Raw genomic sequence first — 17,140 nt, 5'->3', positions numbered from 1 at the left:
GCAGTCAGCTCATGCTTTGCTCGCCAGCTGGGTGTTGGGGTGGGAGGGCAAGTGGGTAGCCGGGGGAGTGAGGGGGCATCTGGAAGCCCCCTAACCACCATTGCCGTCTCCCGCGCAGTATGAGATGATGCCTTTCGGCATCTTCCTAGATCGCTGCTGCTGCCCGATATTGGTGTTTCCCATAGTCTGGGAAACATACCAGCGGGGATTCGAATGGGGAGCCTCTGGCTTGCTAGGCAAGTCATTTCCCTGCTGGGCCATGAGGTGGCTTTACATCACTGAAGGGCAGTTTAAAAAAGAGCCACAAAATGGCTCTGAGCTTCAAAATGGAGGCTGGAAACAACATCAGAAGTCATTTCTAGCCATTCTGGTCGGAAAAGTCATTTCTGGTCACTCAGGAATCGCGAATAGTTGAAAAGTAGCTCTATCTCATGCTGCAGATAAAGAAACTGGATCTCTAAGACCCATCCACAGACACATGAAACCGGGTCTCCTGCGTGTATGTTTATCACATTTATATACCTCCTCATACAGAATCATCTGTTAAAGACATTAACATAAAGCATTTCCCCCTCTGTGCTTTCTTATTGGGCAAAAAAACCCAACTTCACATGTGCACTAATTGTGCTGCCAGTAACTGACCAGGAGAGAGATCTTGGGGTTGTGGTGGACAGCTCATCGAAAGTGTTCACTCAGTGCATGGCAATTGTGAAAAAGGTAAATTCCATGCCACGGATCATTAGGAAGGGAATTGAAAATAAAAATGCTAATATTATCGTGTCCTTATACAAATCTATGGTGCAGCCACATTTGGAGTACTGTGTACTGTTCTGGTCACTGTATTTTAAGAAGGACATTGTAGAACTGGAAAAGGTGCAGAAGAGGGAAACCAAGATGATCAGGGGCCTAGAACACCTTCCTTAAGAGGCAAGGCATGAATGAGGTATATAAAATTATGCATGGAGTGGAGAGGGTAGACAGAGATAAATTTTTCTCCCTCTCTCACAACACTAGGACCAGGGGTCACCGCATGAAACTGAAGGTTGGGAAATTTAGGCCCAACAAGAGGAATCTATGGAATTCTTTGCCATGGTATATGGTGATGGTCACCAGTTTGGATGGCTTTAAACGGGGCTTAGACAAATTCATGGAGAACAGATCTATCGATGGCTACTAGTCTGGTGGCTAAATGCCACTTCCAGCCCCATGGTTAAGAGCTTGGCACTCATTTATTTAGAGATGGGTATTTTTATTTTATTTTATTTTATTACATTTCAATACTGCCACATACCAATGTCTCGTTGCGGTTTACAAAGCAAACGATAAAACCAGAATTAAAACTAAATTAAAACAGCTATACATTTTTTAAAAAATCAAACAGAACAACAATAAAAACCAACTTTACAGTTATTTTTAGCCTGCTTTCTGGTAGGCTTATGAGATCACCTGGCGTTCCATGTGTGCGTCCGTCTGTGTGTCTGTGTCCCTATCAATGTCGCAGTGCCTGGACCAATATGAACCAAATCAGGTACAGTTGTAGGGACTTATAGGGACACCTCTAACTTGTGGACTGTCTAATGGATTTGAACCAAATTTGGAACAGTTGTAGTGAACTACCTAACCAATTTGGACCAAATTGGAGGGATAGTGAAAGGAAAGTAGGCAGATTAGTTCTTACTAGAACAACATGTATTTTAAAAAATAATAATGGTAGCATTATGTATGTACTAGTCACTGGCTAGCACTGAGAAATGGAATTGTATATGTAGATACACTTAAGGCTAATGGTTGGATGATCTCGTCACTTCATTTGTTTTGAACCTAAGAACAGCTTAGTTCAGGGTTTCTCAACTTTGGGTCCCCAGATGTTGTTGGATTACAACTCTCCTCGCCCCCAACCCCAGTGGCCAAAAGGGGGATCCAAGTTTGAGGACCTCTGGCTTGACCGGATCACATCGTTGGTCTGTTTAGTCCATCGTCTTGTTCCCCTCAGTGGCTAAGTGAATGTATCTGGACAGTCCACAGGCAGGGCATGAAGTCAGGGGCCATCCTATTCTGTTCTGCCCCCCGCCTCGCCACTCGCATTCCAAAGTGAACTGCCTCTGAACATGAAGGTTTCAAATAGCCACCATGATGAATTGCCATTGATGGACTTCTCTTCCTACATTAATTTGTCTCTTTTGCTTGCAATTATTTCTGAAGGACTTTGAATGAGGTTTGCAGTCAAATAATAATCCAGGAAGACAAATTTCAATGCATCTTTTCATCAGACATCCCTGCTGGCTATTAACGGCACCTCCCCCATTTTTTGCATGTCTGGTAGCTAAGTTTTCCATTTTTTCCTCCTCCTTCCCCTTTCTGATAGGGAAGAATGCATCTTCACCATTGACCCATCCACTGCCAAGGACCTTGACGATGCTTTATCTTGCAAGCTGCTTCCTGATGGTATGATGCATTTCCTATGTAACATTTGTCTCTCTCTGTGTGTTCATGTATAGCTGCTGCCATGTTGTCTTTAAATAAGCAATTCATCAAGAAAAGTAAGATTTTGAATGGGGGCGCTCAGCTGGTGCATGTTAATTTCTTTCTCTGTTTATGGCATCATTCAGAAGATTCGAGGTTCAATCTCTGGTTAGAACAGGTATTTTCACACTTGGGTCACCTGATGTTGTTGGACGACAACTGCTACCATTTCTCTCCACAGTGGCTGAAGACTGTTGTCATTGGGTTAATGGGTATTGTAGTCTAACCACATCAGGGGAACCAAGTCTGAGAACCTCTAAATTAGAAGGTTTACAAAGAGCAGGACTGTTTCTCTCTTTGACCCTTGGAGAGCCAGAGTGGGATGGCACTGGACAGGTTAGATCTATAGCAGTGGTTTTCGAATCTTGTTTTGTTTGAAGAACCCCTGCATATCCTGTGGAATCCCAGCCTCGTTTCCCTGCCCCTCCACCAAAATAAATACTGGTCATAAGTAATTTATTGAACAGTTACAACATCCAAAGGCCAAATTTTGTGCTAATCTATAAAGATGGGAATGACTGGACACTGCAAGAGGGCCAAGTGAAGTGCCTGATGTGGGAGGTTATAAAATTTTGTAGAATCCCTGAGGGGTGCTTGCAGAATGCAACTGAAAAGCACTGACCTGTGGCCTCCCTCAGAATCAGGCAGATCTCTAGGCGGATGTGTTCATTGGCTCCAAGCTCCTTGCAGTGCTTCCTCATAACCTAGAGTTTAATTTCTGGCGAGGAGGTTAACAACCTTGGGTCCCCAACTTCCATCATCCTCAGCCACAACACTTTGGCCATTGGGCCTGGGGGTCATGGGAGTTGTAGTCCAGTGACATCTGGGGACCCAAGGTTGGGAACCCCTGTTCTAGTGGCCTCTGCTAGGCTCCTTCAGCAGTGTTGCATCCAGCAAGCTGGAAAAGATCTCCTCTTCTTTTCCACTGGAGCTGAGTCACTTTCCAGTGATGGGAACTTCTTGCAATGAGGTAAACGGTGACTGTTTCGGTAATAAACTAAAATGAGAGCCCATCATTTTGTTTCGCCGCCTCTGCATTGTTAGAGCCTTAATGAGGGGAACCGGCCTTAATTTAGTACAAATGGCACAGAGCTGCAGGAGAGGTGACAGGATGGCTTTCTCTGAACCAGGTTTAATGGAAAGATTGAGACAGTGGAGTGGCTTGGATGTGACCCCTGAGGCTGAGCCTCAGGCCTTGCCCTATCTCCCCACCGGCAGACCTGTTTGCACCAAAATAGAACCATGCATAAGGTAGGAAGTGCATCACTTGATTCCAGTTTGATTACATATACAGAATTGGAACAATGTCTGTCAAACAGATGGTAGGCAAAACAACCTCTGAAATTGTCACTGTGTTTTCACATGTTGTCCTGACTCACAGCTACTTTATGTTCATGGACAAACTGTATTTACAGATCCATGGCACTGCAATATGCCAGTTGGTTTGCGGCAGATTTAGATCAGCACTTTTTGAGCACCCAGATAGATGTCCCACTAATCTACCTAAGATATATTAACAATGTCTTCCTAATATGGACTCATGGAGCAGAGTCACTCAAACAATTCCATTGAAACTTTAACTTCCATCCCACCATATCCTTGAGCATTGCATTTCCCAACACAACTGTGGATTTCTTTGACACTACTGTCATTTTGAGTTGTGGCCAATTACAGACCACTCTTTACAGGAAGTCAACAGATGGCTACACATCCCTCCACATAGATGGTAGCTACCATCTGGACCATATAAATGGATCTATTGTATATAGCCAAGCGATGTATTACACCCATATTTGCACAGATCCACTTAAACAGACTTTCCTAAATCTCAGCCATGACCCTAAGACAGCTAATTCCAAGATTCCTAAAGCCAAATCAGTTCCTCAGACCCAGCAAAGCAATCACCATAAAAAACAGGACAGAGTCAGAGAGGACCCGTGCAGTTCTCAACTCAAGGCTCTCATTAGAGACTTACAAGCAGTTCCTGAGAATTACCCATCCCTCAGGAATGCAATGGGAAGGAAACCTTTACTTGCTCACCGACAACCCTCTAATCTGAAACTCATTAGGGATGATAGACCATCATCTAATTCTGAGACAGGAACAGACCATTCAACAGACCCAAATGCCAACTGGGTCCATTCATCAATAACATTTTTGTAATTATAGAGCCCTCCACATCTGTGGTACTCACACCTGCTCGCCAGCTAATGTGGTGCATTTAATATTATGCATTAAATGTCCTCTGGCAATATATCAGTCAAACAGGCCTGTGGTTGAGATGATGATCGAATGGACACAAATCAGATATCAAGACCAAAAATACAACAAGGCCTTTTGGTGAGCATTTTAACCTCCCTGGAATAAGGTCACAGACCTCAAGGTGAATGTCCTTAAGAAGGTAAGTTCAAAGGGCCGAGGGCAGTGTAGTAACAGATAAGTAATCATTGTATTATTCATATTTTTATCTTTGCCTTTGTGATGTGAGAGGGATAAGATTATTATCGGGGGAATGTGAAATTTTGGATTGTTATACAGTATGTAATATTCCATATGTAGCTGTTGGAAGCTCAAGAGTGCAGAATGTTTTTTTCTTCCTCTTTCTTTTTGTTCTATTTATAAATAAAAATCTTTAATTAAAAAGAAAAAAGGTAAGTTCAGGGGGATGTTTGGAATGTGACATCCCTGAACAAGAATTTATAGTAAAATCTGAATGTGTCAATCTCTCTTTGATTAAAGGTTATGGGTTTTATGCACATTATAGAGATACATAGTAATCTCTCTCCTCTGCTACCTAGTATATATTAAACCTTTGTCTCTTTAAATGTAGATTGAATGTTTTCCGCCACTCTATGTAACTGGCTATCTTTGCTTTCACTCTTCATCTGAAGGTTATAACCCATGAAAGCTTATGTGTTAAAACATCAGTTAGTCTAAAAGGTGCAACCTTGTGGGTTTTGGGGTGTGGGGTGGGTCTGTTTTTACTCCAAACAGTTGTTGGAGTAAAAGTGGATTTTTCAGTTGGTTTGAGAAGAGAAATGGAATCTCAGAATGTTTAACATTAAGCCTTGGCTGTGTCCTGTGTGAATCAAGAACCAAGCATCTCTCTCCTTAAGCACCTGAAGACTCTTGAGTCCTTTTCTCTCCCTTCTCAAATCTTTGGGGAAGCTGAATGTCATGATCTGCTAATTGGGAGGGCAAAGATGATGTTCTACAAGTATCAGTGGCGGGGGTCTTGTTCTACCCTCAGTGTCCGATTGCTTTAAGTATGAGGTCAAATTGACATATGATACATCTACATATAAATGAGTAAAATTAAGAATGTAAGCATCTTTTGCCAGGTTTTTCCTGTATTCTGATGCAAGTTTGGTCTTGGCACATCATTACTGGGTAGATTTGATGTTCCTGTAGTTTTGACTTAGACTGAGCTTTTATGAAACATGAGAAAAACTACTTTTAAACAACTGAAGTCTGTGTATTCCAAATGGGTGTTTTGGGATTTGATGTGATGAAATGTTTAATATATTATTCTGCTCAGTTACAGTATGTTTCTGTGATGAAATTGTAGTGTGTGTATATGTCTCTTTTCCCCCTCCTGCTTTTGTTAATCAAATATTAATGCTAGGTTGAGTTAGATCATGCTGGTGTTACAGTGCCATGTAGTTGGGCTGGCTGGCTTGAGCCATCCGGATTGTTCTAGCTTTCCCTTTTTGCAGTCCACTTTGGGACAGCATCTGGGCTATGGGAGGGTGGGAGGATTAATATGAAGAAGGAATGTTACTGTGTGGCCTGAATATCGGAGCAAAGGCATCTGCGAGTCCTATGATTTGGTAAGGTGGAAAGAAAATGAACAGCCCTGCGAGAGCTCATTGCAAAAGCGGGGAAAGGTTATACCTGGTGTTGGATTACTGGATGCAGCCATGATGTGAATGGAATTGGAAAGTGGAGGTGGGGTCTAGAAAAGCACCGCAGGTGACATCTGGCTTCCTCAGCGGGGTTCTGATGGCGAAATCGATGTCAGTGTTGCAAGATAGGCCAGCTCAATGGCTTCTTGTTCTGGAGACTGGCCTGTGTTTTGTCACTGGAAAAGGAGTGGTGGCAGCATATTATGAAGATTGAAAACAGCTTCCTCACTTACGTAGCTTATGAATTTGTCATGAATGACAGGTAGCCATCTGCCCGCTCCTGGATCATGCTTGCTGCATTGCGTAGCTGCTGTGGAATATTTCTGACATAGTTAATTTAAAATACCATTTACTCGCATATTTCGCATCCCGTTTATCAAAACAGCCACAGGTCATAACTGAGCAGAACCTCGGCCTGCAAGATTGATTCAATTCAAGGAGCCACCTACCCACGCTCTTGCTGCACACTCTGCCATTCGTTTGTTTCATTGAATGTCAAGCTGTGAGAGGCCAGTGGGTCTCTAGGCTGGGAGAGCTCTCAGCCCCGGCTCCCCGGCAGGAGGTTTCCCCCATCCCTGAAAGCTGGAGATGCCAGGGGTTGGATCGGAGACCTTAGAATTACAAGGCGTGAGAGGAAGTGCATGTTCCCCAGCAAGCTGAGTAGTAATTTACAAAAATATTACTTTGTGCGATTGTGTCTTCTCCTTCATCTTCTCGCTTTTAGTTCTTTGTACCCACTCCTCTTGTTCATAACCCTTGTTCTGGTTTTAAGAAGAAAGGAATACAGTATTATGAAGTTGTGCATACATTGATGGCTCTGTATAAGCAATAGCAAGGGGTTCTGCAACTCCTCAAGACTAACACATTTGCAGGGCCCTGATTATTAATAGGTGACAGTCCCCTTTGTCAGATCCACTGTGTATGGCTCAGGAAAAAGTACTTTTGCTTTGGTGAGAACAAATGCATGAACCATCTGTTTAGGGGCTGGCTACACTCTCCTCCTTAAAGAGGAGCCCATAGCAGTTGCCATACTGGCAATGGTCCAGCAAGTGGGAGCCACTTGTGGGCTTATCACAGGGGGGCTGCCAGAGGTGCATCTAGGTAATTTTGGAGCCTGGACCGAAAGGCCTTTTGAGACCCCCTCCTCTGCAAATTAAGCATCATCATGCTTGGCCGGGGGGCCACACCACCCAGGACAGACTAAAGAGGATTTGGGGGCCCCCAGGGGCTGCGGAGGTCCTGGACTTCAGCCCAGAAGTCCAGGGTAAAAATGCCCCTGGAGGCTGCATGCAGCGATATGCAGTTAGTTAGGGGGATTGGATAACCTTGCATTTACAACTGATTGCAGAGATGTGGTAAAATGTTCTGTGCTTCCTTGCTGTGAATGTATAGGTTGTGTTCACAGCTTAACACAGTACAAGGAGTTAAAAGTTCATCAGGGGTTAGAGGTTTCAAAAACCATTCAAGGTGCAGAGAAAGTGGATTGAGAGAGGTTTTTGCTTGCAGCACTAGAACTCACTGTTGCCCAACGAAACTGATTGACAGAAGATTTGGGCCAGACAGAAGGGAATACTTTCCCCATCGTGCACAATTAGGTGATGGGATTTGTAACCACAAGATGTGGGGATGGCCAGATAGCTTGAAAAAGGAATTGGACACATTCACGGTGGAGAGTAGGCCTGTCATTGCTATTAGACAAGCTGCCTAACTGGAACCTCCATATTCAGAGGCAGGCTACACTGAATACAGGTTACTGGAGAACAGCAGCAGGAGAGAGCTGTGGGCTTCCTTGAGGGCTCTGGTTGACCACTCTGAGAAATCGGGTTCTAGACTGGACGGGTTGTCCAGTAGGGCTCTTCTTAAATTTTGAGTTCTATCTGTTTAACACTCACTATATAGCAATAGCAATAGCAATAGCAATAGCAATAGCACTTACATTTATATACCGCTTTATAGCCGGAGCTCTCTAAGCGGTTTACAATGATTTCGCATATTGCCCCCAACATTCTGGGTACTCATTTTACCGACCTCGGAAGGATGGAAGGCTGAGTCAACCTTGAGCCCCTGGTCAGGATCGAACTTGTAACCTTCTGGTTACAGGGCGGCAGTTTTACCACTGCGCCACCAGGGGCTCAATGTCACGAAATGAAAACTATTGTTGCTGTTATGTGGTCTTTAGGTACCCCATGCATCCGTGATCTTCCTTGCATGGTCTTGGAACCAGTCGTGGCTCCCATCAACCCGAGCCCGTCACCCCCTGACTCTTTGAGAAGCAGAATACTCAGGGCAGCCCCTTGGCACAGGGCAGAGGCCATACCCATTGACCGGTGCTGTTCTTTTGCTTCATGTTGAGAGGCAACGGAGGCCTCTCAAGCCCCAGCACCATCTTGGAAGGTGCACATGGGATGCTGGGTAGTCCTTCCCAATGCTTTCCCCTTAGAGCTCTGTGGATCAAGCTCGGTTTCCCAGGACCCCTAGTGTGCCTTCCAAGATGGTGCTGGGGGTTGAGAAGACTCTGAGGGTTAAATGGGGCATCATTGTGACCTCATTTAACAGTTTCTTGATGGCTGTTTTGATGCTTGCCACCTTTCCAGAGGGGCAAAAACTGGGATGAGGTTATGATCATGGAGCATGGGAATATCACTTTTGGAAGTAGAAAGGCTTGCAGAGTCAGAGACAGTTTAATGAGGGCCTCCCTGCCAGCCCACATCTTGAAAGGTTATTTGAGAAGATACCTGCTTCACATCATCCTGAATCCTGGATCCTGAATGCTCTCTGAAGGCCAAGGAGCAGGCAACACGCATGACCTTCACAGTGTTTGGTGTGGATTCCTCCAAGAGAGCCTGCTTCCTGCCCTCCCAACGTCAAGCCTTCCTTCCAGGAACAGGGTGAGCATCCTCTACACTCAGAATGATTCTAATTTGTGAAGGCTGTTGGGTGCCACTTTCCTTCTCTCTAAATTCAATGAGACTCAATTTCCCGGTAGAATTAGCCTACTGAATGGATCTTGGAATAGTAATAAAAACAGCTTGTGGTGAGATTTGCCAGAAATTGTCCTTTCTCCCTTCATCTCTTTGGCTGAGAGCCTTCATGTTGGGTGGGGGCTCAGTGTGTTTGCCAAGTTCAGCAAGTTCTCCTCTTTTAAGTTCCATCCATTTGCAAGGAAGGCTGTTGTGTGCGTGTGTGTGTGTCTGTGTGCTCTTTCAAAGTAGCTCTTTCAAAAGGAAGAAACTAGTCCGTACCACCACCTTCTGGCTCAGTTGGACAGGTGCTATGTCATGATCCTGATTATGCCCCAGTTCTACTGTTAACCTGCCCTTGATCTTGCTAGGATGCTGCTTGGTCATCCCCTGTCTGTGCTGCATATATTTTGGTATCTAAAGCCACATTCAGACTTTATGTTTTACGACTGTACCTGTGTTCATTTAAAAAAGTGAACCTAGGTACAGCCCCCTCAAATGCATGGCACAGATAGGAAGTGTTACGTGCAAGGAACTATACCTGTGTGCAGATCTTTACCTGTGTGTGCTGGACATGCGTCGTACAAGTATGGAACGTAATGTGTGAATCGGGCTTAAGAGTCCTGCTCTTCTTAAATGTAAACATTGTTTTAGAATGTCCTTGTTTAGTTCTTCTTGTGTGCCACTTCATCTGCTTTTTAAAGTGAGAAAGCGTTCTCAAAACACTGGATTAAATGTAATAAATATATAGATAATTGGAAGCACATGGTGTTGATGAAGCAATCCATAACCCGAGGACCACACTGTCCCCTGCCTGCCTGCCTTGTAGGCTGACGAAGAATTTATAGCCGCTGAAATCTGGTTGAAGATGCACTTGCTTGGTTTCCTGTGAGGACTGGCTGTTCTCCGGACGAGGCCATGCACCTCACTTCCATGCACCTCACTTCCTTCTCATGCCTTGCACCTGATCTCTGGTCACTTCCTCAGCCTACTTCTGCCCTACCTATCTCACTTGGAGCTTGTGCTCTTGAGCTGGCCTGGGAGTGTGGAGTTTACTCCACGCAGAGGTTTCTGAGGCCAAGCCTGTCCCAAATGTGAATTATCGGTCAGGCTTGAGGTGCTGGCACACATTGCTGGGGCAAATGTATGCCTCTTGTTTTGTAATGGGAAGAGTGTTTCATTCCAAGCTGCTTCAAAATGGGATTTAGGAGTCTAGATGCGTAATTTATTAGCTGCTGCAGACAAAACACGCATGTAACTCTATCGGGCTCTTAATCAGGTAAATGCGTGGAGTTTGGGCTTCTTCTTCACAATGCAGCTGCTGCTGCTTGAGAAACTTCCAGTGCTTCATGGAAAACTTTGGAAATGCGTCTTTCAAAGGCTTGCTTTCAGCTCTTCTTTCATTTCTGTTTTGTATTGGTTTTTCATTTGGTCTGCTACTGGTCCTAGGCTGGTATCCAGGGATCCCATGCATGAATTGAAAGCACTTCCGTGTGTGCACCGAGTTCGTGGCAGTAGCCTCCGCCCCCCACAGAGCCCCAAAAGCAGCTCCAGCAAGTCAGGAAACCACCTGGAGCAGTGTTGGCCTAAGGGATGCAATGAAGGTGTGTGAGGAATTGGGTGGTCCCCTCCTCCAGGAGCAAGTGGAAGTGGCTTCTGCTTAGAGTTGCCACCCCCACCCCACCCGAAATTTTGGATTTCACCCAGATTTTAATCATCTCACCCAGATTGCTTAGCCCTCCCAGATTCGCCCGGATTTCAGCTTTCATTTAAAAAAAAAAAAAGCAAGCTAAGCTTTAGCCCTTGTAGAAACGGAGTTATGGAGCAAAAAGTCCAGTCACTATCCTGCTCAAGAATTATTTTCAAGCTAATTTATGTAATATGCAAATAAGGCACCCAGATTTGGAAAGCCAGAATAGGGCAACCCTGCTTGTGCTTGCACTTGGGGATCTTTGGATCCCAGTCAGTTACAGCAGGGCTCCACAGACTGATGGCTTCTGGGAGCTCCTTTGTCGTTTTTTTGCCAGAGCCTTTGGAGCTACCAGCATGGAACAGCAGCCAGGGAAGGTGGATCCAGTTGCAAAATGGTGGCTTGTACAAAAATCTACACTGACAGAATAAAGGGACTTTGGCATCAAAATCCCTGAATTCTAGGAGGATTTTGCTGCGGGACAAGAGAGGAACAAGAGGCTGCTGCTTTGTGGAGAAAGAAATTGGAGAGCAAGTAAAAGTAACCCTAAATGCTCTGTGGGGGGGGGGTACGCGGATTAAAATTGGTGTGGATATGACCCTTCTCAGCCTGCCAACCAGATGTACAGCATTGGCTGGAAGAAAAGAGAGGGAGAAGCAAGCCCAAAAGTTTAGTGAGCTACTTCAGATAAGCCTGGGCGTGCCAGTAGCTCCCGAGTGACCTAATGGCCACTTGGGTTGAAGCAAGGGCATAGCTACAATTGAACCAAGGAAAGGAAAGGAAAGCTTGTGCCGTCGAGTCAGTGTCGACTCCTGGCTCCCACAGAGCCCTGTGGTTTTCTTGGTAGAATACAGGAGGGGTTTGCCATTGCCTTCTCCCGCACAGTATGAGATGATGCTTTTCAGCATTTTCTTATATCGCTGCTGCCCGATATAGGAGTTTCCCCTATTTTGGGAAACACCAGCGGGGATTCGAACCAACAGACTCCTGCTCTCTAGGCAGGTTGTGGGGGTACAAATGCTTGAACCAGGGCAGTTCTTAGGCAGAAGGAGTGATTGGCCTGACCGTGCCACAGTGCCCCCCCAGATAATGGCAAGAGATGGTACTGCACCCTCCTCTACCCAGCCACCTGGGCCATGGGAACTGGGTAGTCAATTTTTGCTCCTCATTCTGAACGCTTTGTCAATGCAGACTCCAAGGCCTTTCCCAGCTGCCTCCTTTCCTGGACTCTACCTTGAGCTCAGCTCTGACCACATTCCTGCCTCTGACCCATTTGATTTTGAGGCATTTTTTGGAACCTGACCACATTCCTGCCTCTGATCTCTGGTTGCTGCTTTGGGCCTTGACCTTTGCCTGTCTGGACTCTACTGCCCCCGACCTCCCCGGAGTTTTGTGTACTGGTGTGGATCTCCACTTTGGCCCGACTTGGAGTATGAATGTGCTTTACGTGGGCCTGATCCTGCAAGGATCATCAGCTTTCCTCTCCCCCAAAGCTGTGGATCTTGGAGATGTGAGCTCTTGACTGTCAGGTGGGAGGAAAGCCCCGGGGAGCGATGCTGGTGGGGCCTGACCTTTTCTTCCCTCTGCCTGGACTTGGAAACTCACTGCAGGAGAGTTTGAGATTCCCTGCCCAGGAACATTGGGTTCTCTTCGGGTGTTTTGTTCTTGCCATGTGTTCTTCAGTGTTTCATGTCAAGGGCTGTGTGCTGGTAACGGGGGACTTTGGCGTGAGGGGGAAAAAGTGACTGTCTGGATGGGGCCTGCCTTGTTCTCTGTCCCTTGGCTGGAACGGCCTCGGATGACATTCAGTTTTACCGTTGCCTGGTAAACAAAGCAGCCGATTCATGCTTGGCGCGCCCAGAAACCAACATGCCCCTGGGGCGCCCAAGGAAGCTTTTTTGTAAGCCAAATAAGAGCGGGCCTGCTTCCCCGAACAATAGCTTGGCACCTTCTGGTGTGAAGAGTGACCATGGTGCTTGTGAAATGACTCTGAGTGAACATCCCAATGCTCGCCTTTCATTTTCCAAACACCAGCTTAGTTGGGAGGCCTGTTCCCTGAAAAATCCCCAGTATTCTCCGGAATGCCTTTAACGATAGAAGGTCTTAATATAGCCTGCCTTGGGTTCTTGTCGCTCTCTATGAGAACCCTACTGCTTCCCTGATGGTTGTCGGTAGAAATGCACAGACTGGATGATGCTTTGAAAGTAACCCCTTCCAAGCCCGATGATGCTTGAATGTAACTCCTGAGGCCTGGACCATGGCCACTTCCTATCACCGTCTCCCCAGAGCCTTCATCAGCCCACATTGCCATTGGGAAGGGCCAGGAACTGCAGACTGCCTGGGTGAAAAGAGGCCTGGCCCTCCAGGGTCAAAAGCATCTGGTGCTACCTGCCCTGGCCCAGGTCAGACATGACACTGAAATCTCTCTTAGCTTTACAAGAACACATTGCAGTGAGCCTTGGGCATGTGTGCTCACTTCTCCTTCCCAGCTCCTTTGTGCACAGTGGGAGGAACTTGAAAACCTGGTTTGTTGACTGGCGATGGTTCATAGAAATCAGTTCCTCATGTTCAGACCACCACGGGAAACTGGCTTGTTGCAGCCTGCAAATGGACACTAAACCTCCACCCAGCATGCATGATGGAGGAAGCAAGTGAAGAGGGGAGGACGTAAGGCCAAGAGTTGCCCTGGTGCATTTTGATGGTGCTAACCATGGCTGAGCATTGTCAGCACTGTGTTGGAAGCATCTTCCACTCTGTGCCTGTCAGAACGGGGAGGGCTTGGGTAGCATTGTTTCCCCCTCCCAATCCCAAGAGAGGGAGCAAGGTGGATACCCTGTAATCCCTTAATGCAGACTCCATTGCAGCAGGCCAGTGCGAGGGAAACCTAGATGCACTCAAGCTGCTTCTGAGTCACTGCAGCTTATAAGTGTGTTGGATATTGTGTAGTCCAGGTAGCAATACCTGTTTGCGCAGAATTAACTTGCTTTCATACCTTTCTCTGTTTGGGTGGTGAAAACAGCTGCTTGAGAAAATGAATTTGAATTTACCACCTGGGAATTTCTCTTCTTTGTGTGGTTCACACAAATATAAAAGCTGATTCCCAGTTCCTAGAGCAAAACACTGATTCAAATTGCTGTGTTGGCAGATTTTGCTGAGTACTTGCAGATTGAGAAAACCTCTCTCTCTCTCTCTCTCTCTCCCCCCCCCCCCTCTCCCCATCCTGTTTTATTATTATTATTTTTGGGGTAATAAAGGAAAATTTAGGTCTTCGGGCTGTTTTTGTTCAGGGAGGTGAGGTCATCAGTGGAGAAGTTGAAATCCCAGCTTGCTTTAAACTCTTCTCTTAGGTGTGTTTTATAAATCATTCTTTCTTCAATTGCCCCATTGGACTGGCGTTACACTCAAACCCATTAGGATTTTTTGCAGATCTCAATGAGCCCGTTGGAAAACCATGTGTAATACAGGGAGAAAGTGTTCCAACAGATGAATGCCATTTTAAACTCTCATCCTTGTGAATTTGCACATGAAATCAAAATTGATTAGGGCTGAGCAAGAACTATTCACTTTTGGGGAAAACATTTTCAGCAGTTTTGTGGACATTTTTTTCAGGAATTACTGCAAAAATATTTACCAATTCATTTACATTGCAATGCTCCCTCTGAGTTGCCTTTGTCCTCAGTGATTAGCATCATTTTCACCTAATTACCACTCCATTCTTAGTCCTGAACTGGTCACAAGGATCCTTGCAACTAATCAGGAATCACACAGTGAACACGATAAAATAAGGACTCTATGAAACCCATCAGATTTGACCACATCATGATATAGAGGGCAAAGCCAATTGAGAGTGAGAACAGTGCCTCCCAGATTAGTCACATGGGTGATTTCAACCAATCCAGGCCTAAGCAATGACCGGCTGGGCCATGGGAACTGGGTAGTCAATGTGAATCCCCACTCACATTGACAAAGCGTTTAGAACGAGGAGCAAAAATTTGACTACCCAGTTCCTATGGCCCATCTTGATCATTGCATAGGCCTGGATTGGTTGAAATCACCCTTGTGACTAATCTGGAAGGCACTACTCTCACTCTTGGTTGACTTTGCCCTCAATGTCATGATGTGGTCAAATCTGATGAGTTTCATAGAGTCATTATGTTATCGTGTTCACTGTTTGATCCCTGATTGGTTACAGTCATCCTTGTGACCAGTTCAGAACTAAGAATGGAGTGGTAATTAGATGAAAATGATGAAGAAGTAGCTGCAGATAGAGGAAATGACACAAAACACAGGTTGAAAAAAAGCAGGCGTTCTCAAAGGCACAGTACTTGCTGGGGGCATGGACTATTTCTGCCTTTTAAAAAATTTCAATTTTTGGCACAAAAACTGAAATGGGGGATTATTTGGTGCAGCCCTACATTAATGTTGTTTTGACCCAAATTAATGTATTTGCTCCTGTTTCTGATCTCTCACCCTGCAAACTAGACTACTGTATGGTGAACGAATGGATTCCACTAGGGTGCTGGGCAAAGCTAGAGGAAAGAACTGGTTGCAAATGTTAAGCCCGGTGGTCGACTATAGGATAAAGCGTAGGTGCTGCACTAATATCAGCGCATATTTCCCGCTTACCCCAAATGGGTCTTGAACTGACGACCTGAGAGCTGTCTGCAAGGTTGGGGCAAGGGGAATGGAGCCTGCTTCTCTGGCCAGCAATGGCCAGAGAAGGCAACTACAGGGAGGGCGGCCAAGGAAGTCCCCTTGACCCAACAGAACAGAGCAGGGAAGGTCTTTGAAAGCTTCAGGGCCATGATTGCTTTCTGGCCCAGCAGAGCCTCCCACCAGCGGTTGTTGCTGCTGGTGCCTAGCTCATGTTTCTTTTTAGATTGTGAGCCCAATGGGTACTGGGAGCCATCTTTAGTTGTTACTATTTTCTATGTAAATTGCTTTGAGAACTTTTGTTGAAAAGTGGCATGTAAGTAGTAGTAGTAGTGGTCTGCCAGTTGCTTTAGACACAAATCTGCAAGTTGATTGTTCCTTGACTTGAGCACAACAGCACAATCTGAGATGGGGTCCAAGCAGGCATCCGGTGTGATCATTGGTTGGGGTTGCATGCGCCATGCTTGGAATAATTAGGGAAAGGACTGAATATAAAATTGCTAATATTGACCATGTCCTTATACTAACCTACACCACATCTCAAAGAGAATGTTGTAGAGCTGGGAATTATGCAGACCAAATGGTCAGTGGTGTGGAGCACCTTCTAGGAAAAGCTGCAGCATATGGGGTGTTTTCGTTTAGAAAAAAGACAACTAAATGGGGGACGAGATTGAGGCTTGTAAAATTACACGAGGCATGGAGGTAGTGGATAAGGAGGTTTCTCTTTCACACACAACACTTGCACAAGGGTTCACTCAATGAAACTGATTAGTAGGAGATTCAGGATGGGCCAAAAGGAAGGGCTTCTTCACCCAGCATATAATTAACCCATGAAATGCTCTGCCACGGAATGTGGCGATAGCCTCTAGATTAGATGGCTTAGACAAATTCATGGAGGACAGGTCTATCAGTGGTTACTATTTTTGATGGCGATTGGCTACCTCCAGGTTCAGAGGCAAGAGGCCTGAAAGTGGCCTTGATTCCTGCTCTCATTTCTAGTCTGAGAGGAGACCTGGTCTTGTGGAAGCAAGCATGAATTGCCCCCTTTGTTAAGCAGGATCTGACCTGGTTTGCATTTGAATGAGAAACATGTATGCTCACTGTAAGACATTCCCCTTTGGGGATGGGCCACTCTAGAAGCGCACCTGCTTACTTGCATGTAGAAGGTTCCAGGTTTCCTCCCTAGCAGCATCTCCAAGATAGGGCTGAAAGAGACTTCTGCCTGCAACCTTGGAGAAGCCGCTGCCAGTCTGTGTAGACAATAGTGAGCTAGATGGACCAAGGGTCTGACTTTATATGGCCGCTGCCCATGTTCTTAAGTGTAGCAATTTCCTATGGTGCCCCAAAGGGAACATCTGCAGCCAAGGGAAGGGACACCAACAATTTTTAGATCCAGATGTCTGATGGGT

General features: G+C 45.7%; 1 protein-coding gene across 2 annotated transcripts in view; it reads left to right on the top strand.

Moving 5' to 3' along the window:
• The window catches only part of DIS3L2 (DIS3 like 3'-5' exoribonuclease 2), a 309,415-nt gene that overhangs the window by 176,743 nt on the left and 115,532 nt on the right, over positions 1-17,140 (top strand). For both annotated transcript variants that reach the window (XM_053311493.1, XM_053311492.1), the window contains one exon: positions 2,366-2,445. In XM_053311493.1, the coding sequence (XP_053167468.1) occupies positions 2,366-2,445 (80 nt within the window). The remainder of the gene's footprint in view (positions 1-2,365; positions 2,446-17,140) is intronic.

The sequence above is a fragment of the Hemicordylus capensis genome, chromosome 3, assembly GCF_027244095.1.
Source record: "Hemicordylus capensis ecotype Gifberg chromosome 3, rHemCap1.1.pri, whole genome shotgun sequence".
NCBI classification, from domain to species: domain Eukaryota; kingdom Metazoa; phylum Chordata; class Lepidosauria; order Squamata; family Cordylidae; genus Hemicordylus; species Hemicordylus capensis.
The sequence above is the reverse complement of the archived record's forward strand: the minus strand, read 5'-3'. Positions and strand labels throughout refer to the sequence as shown.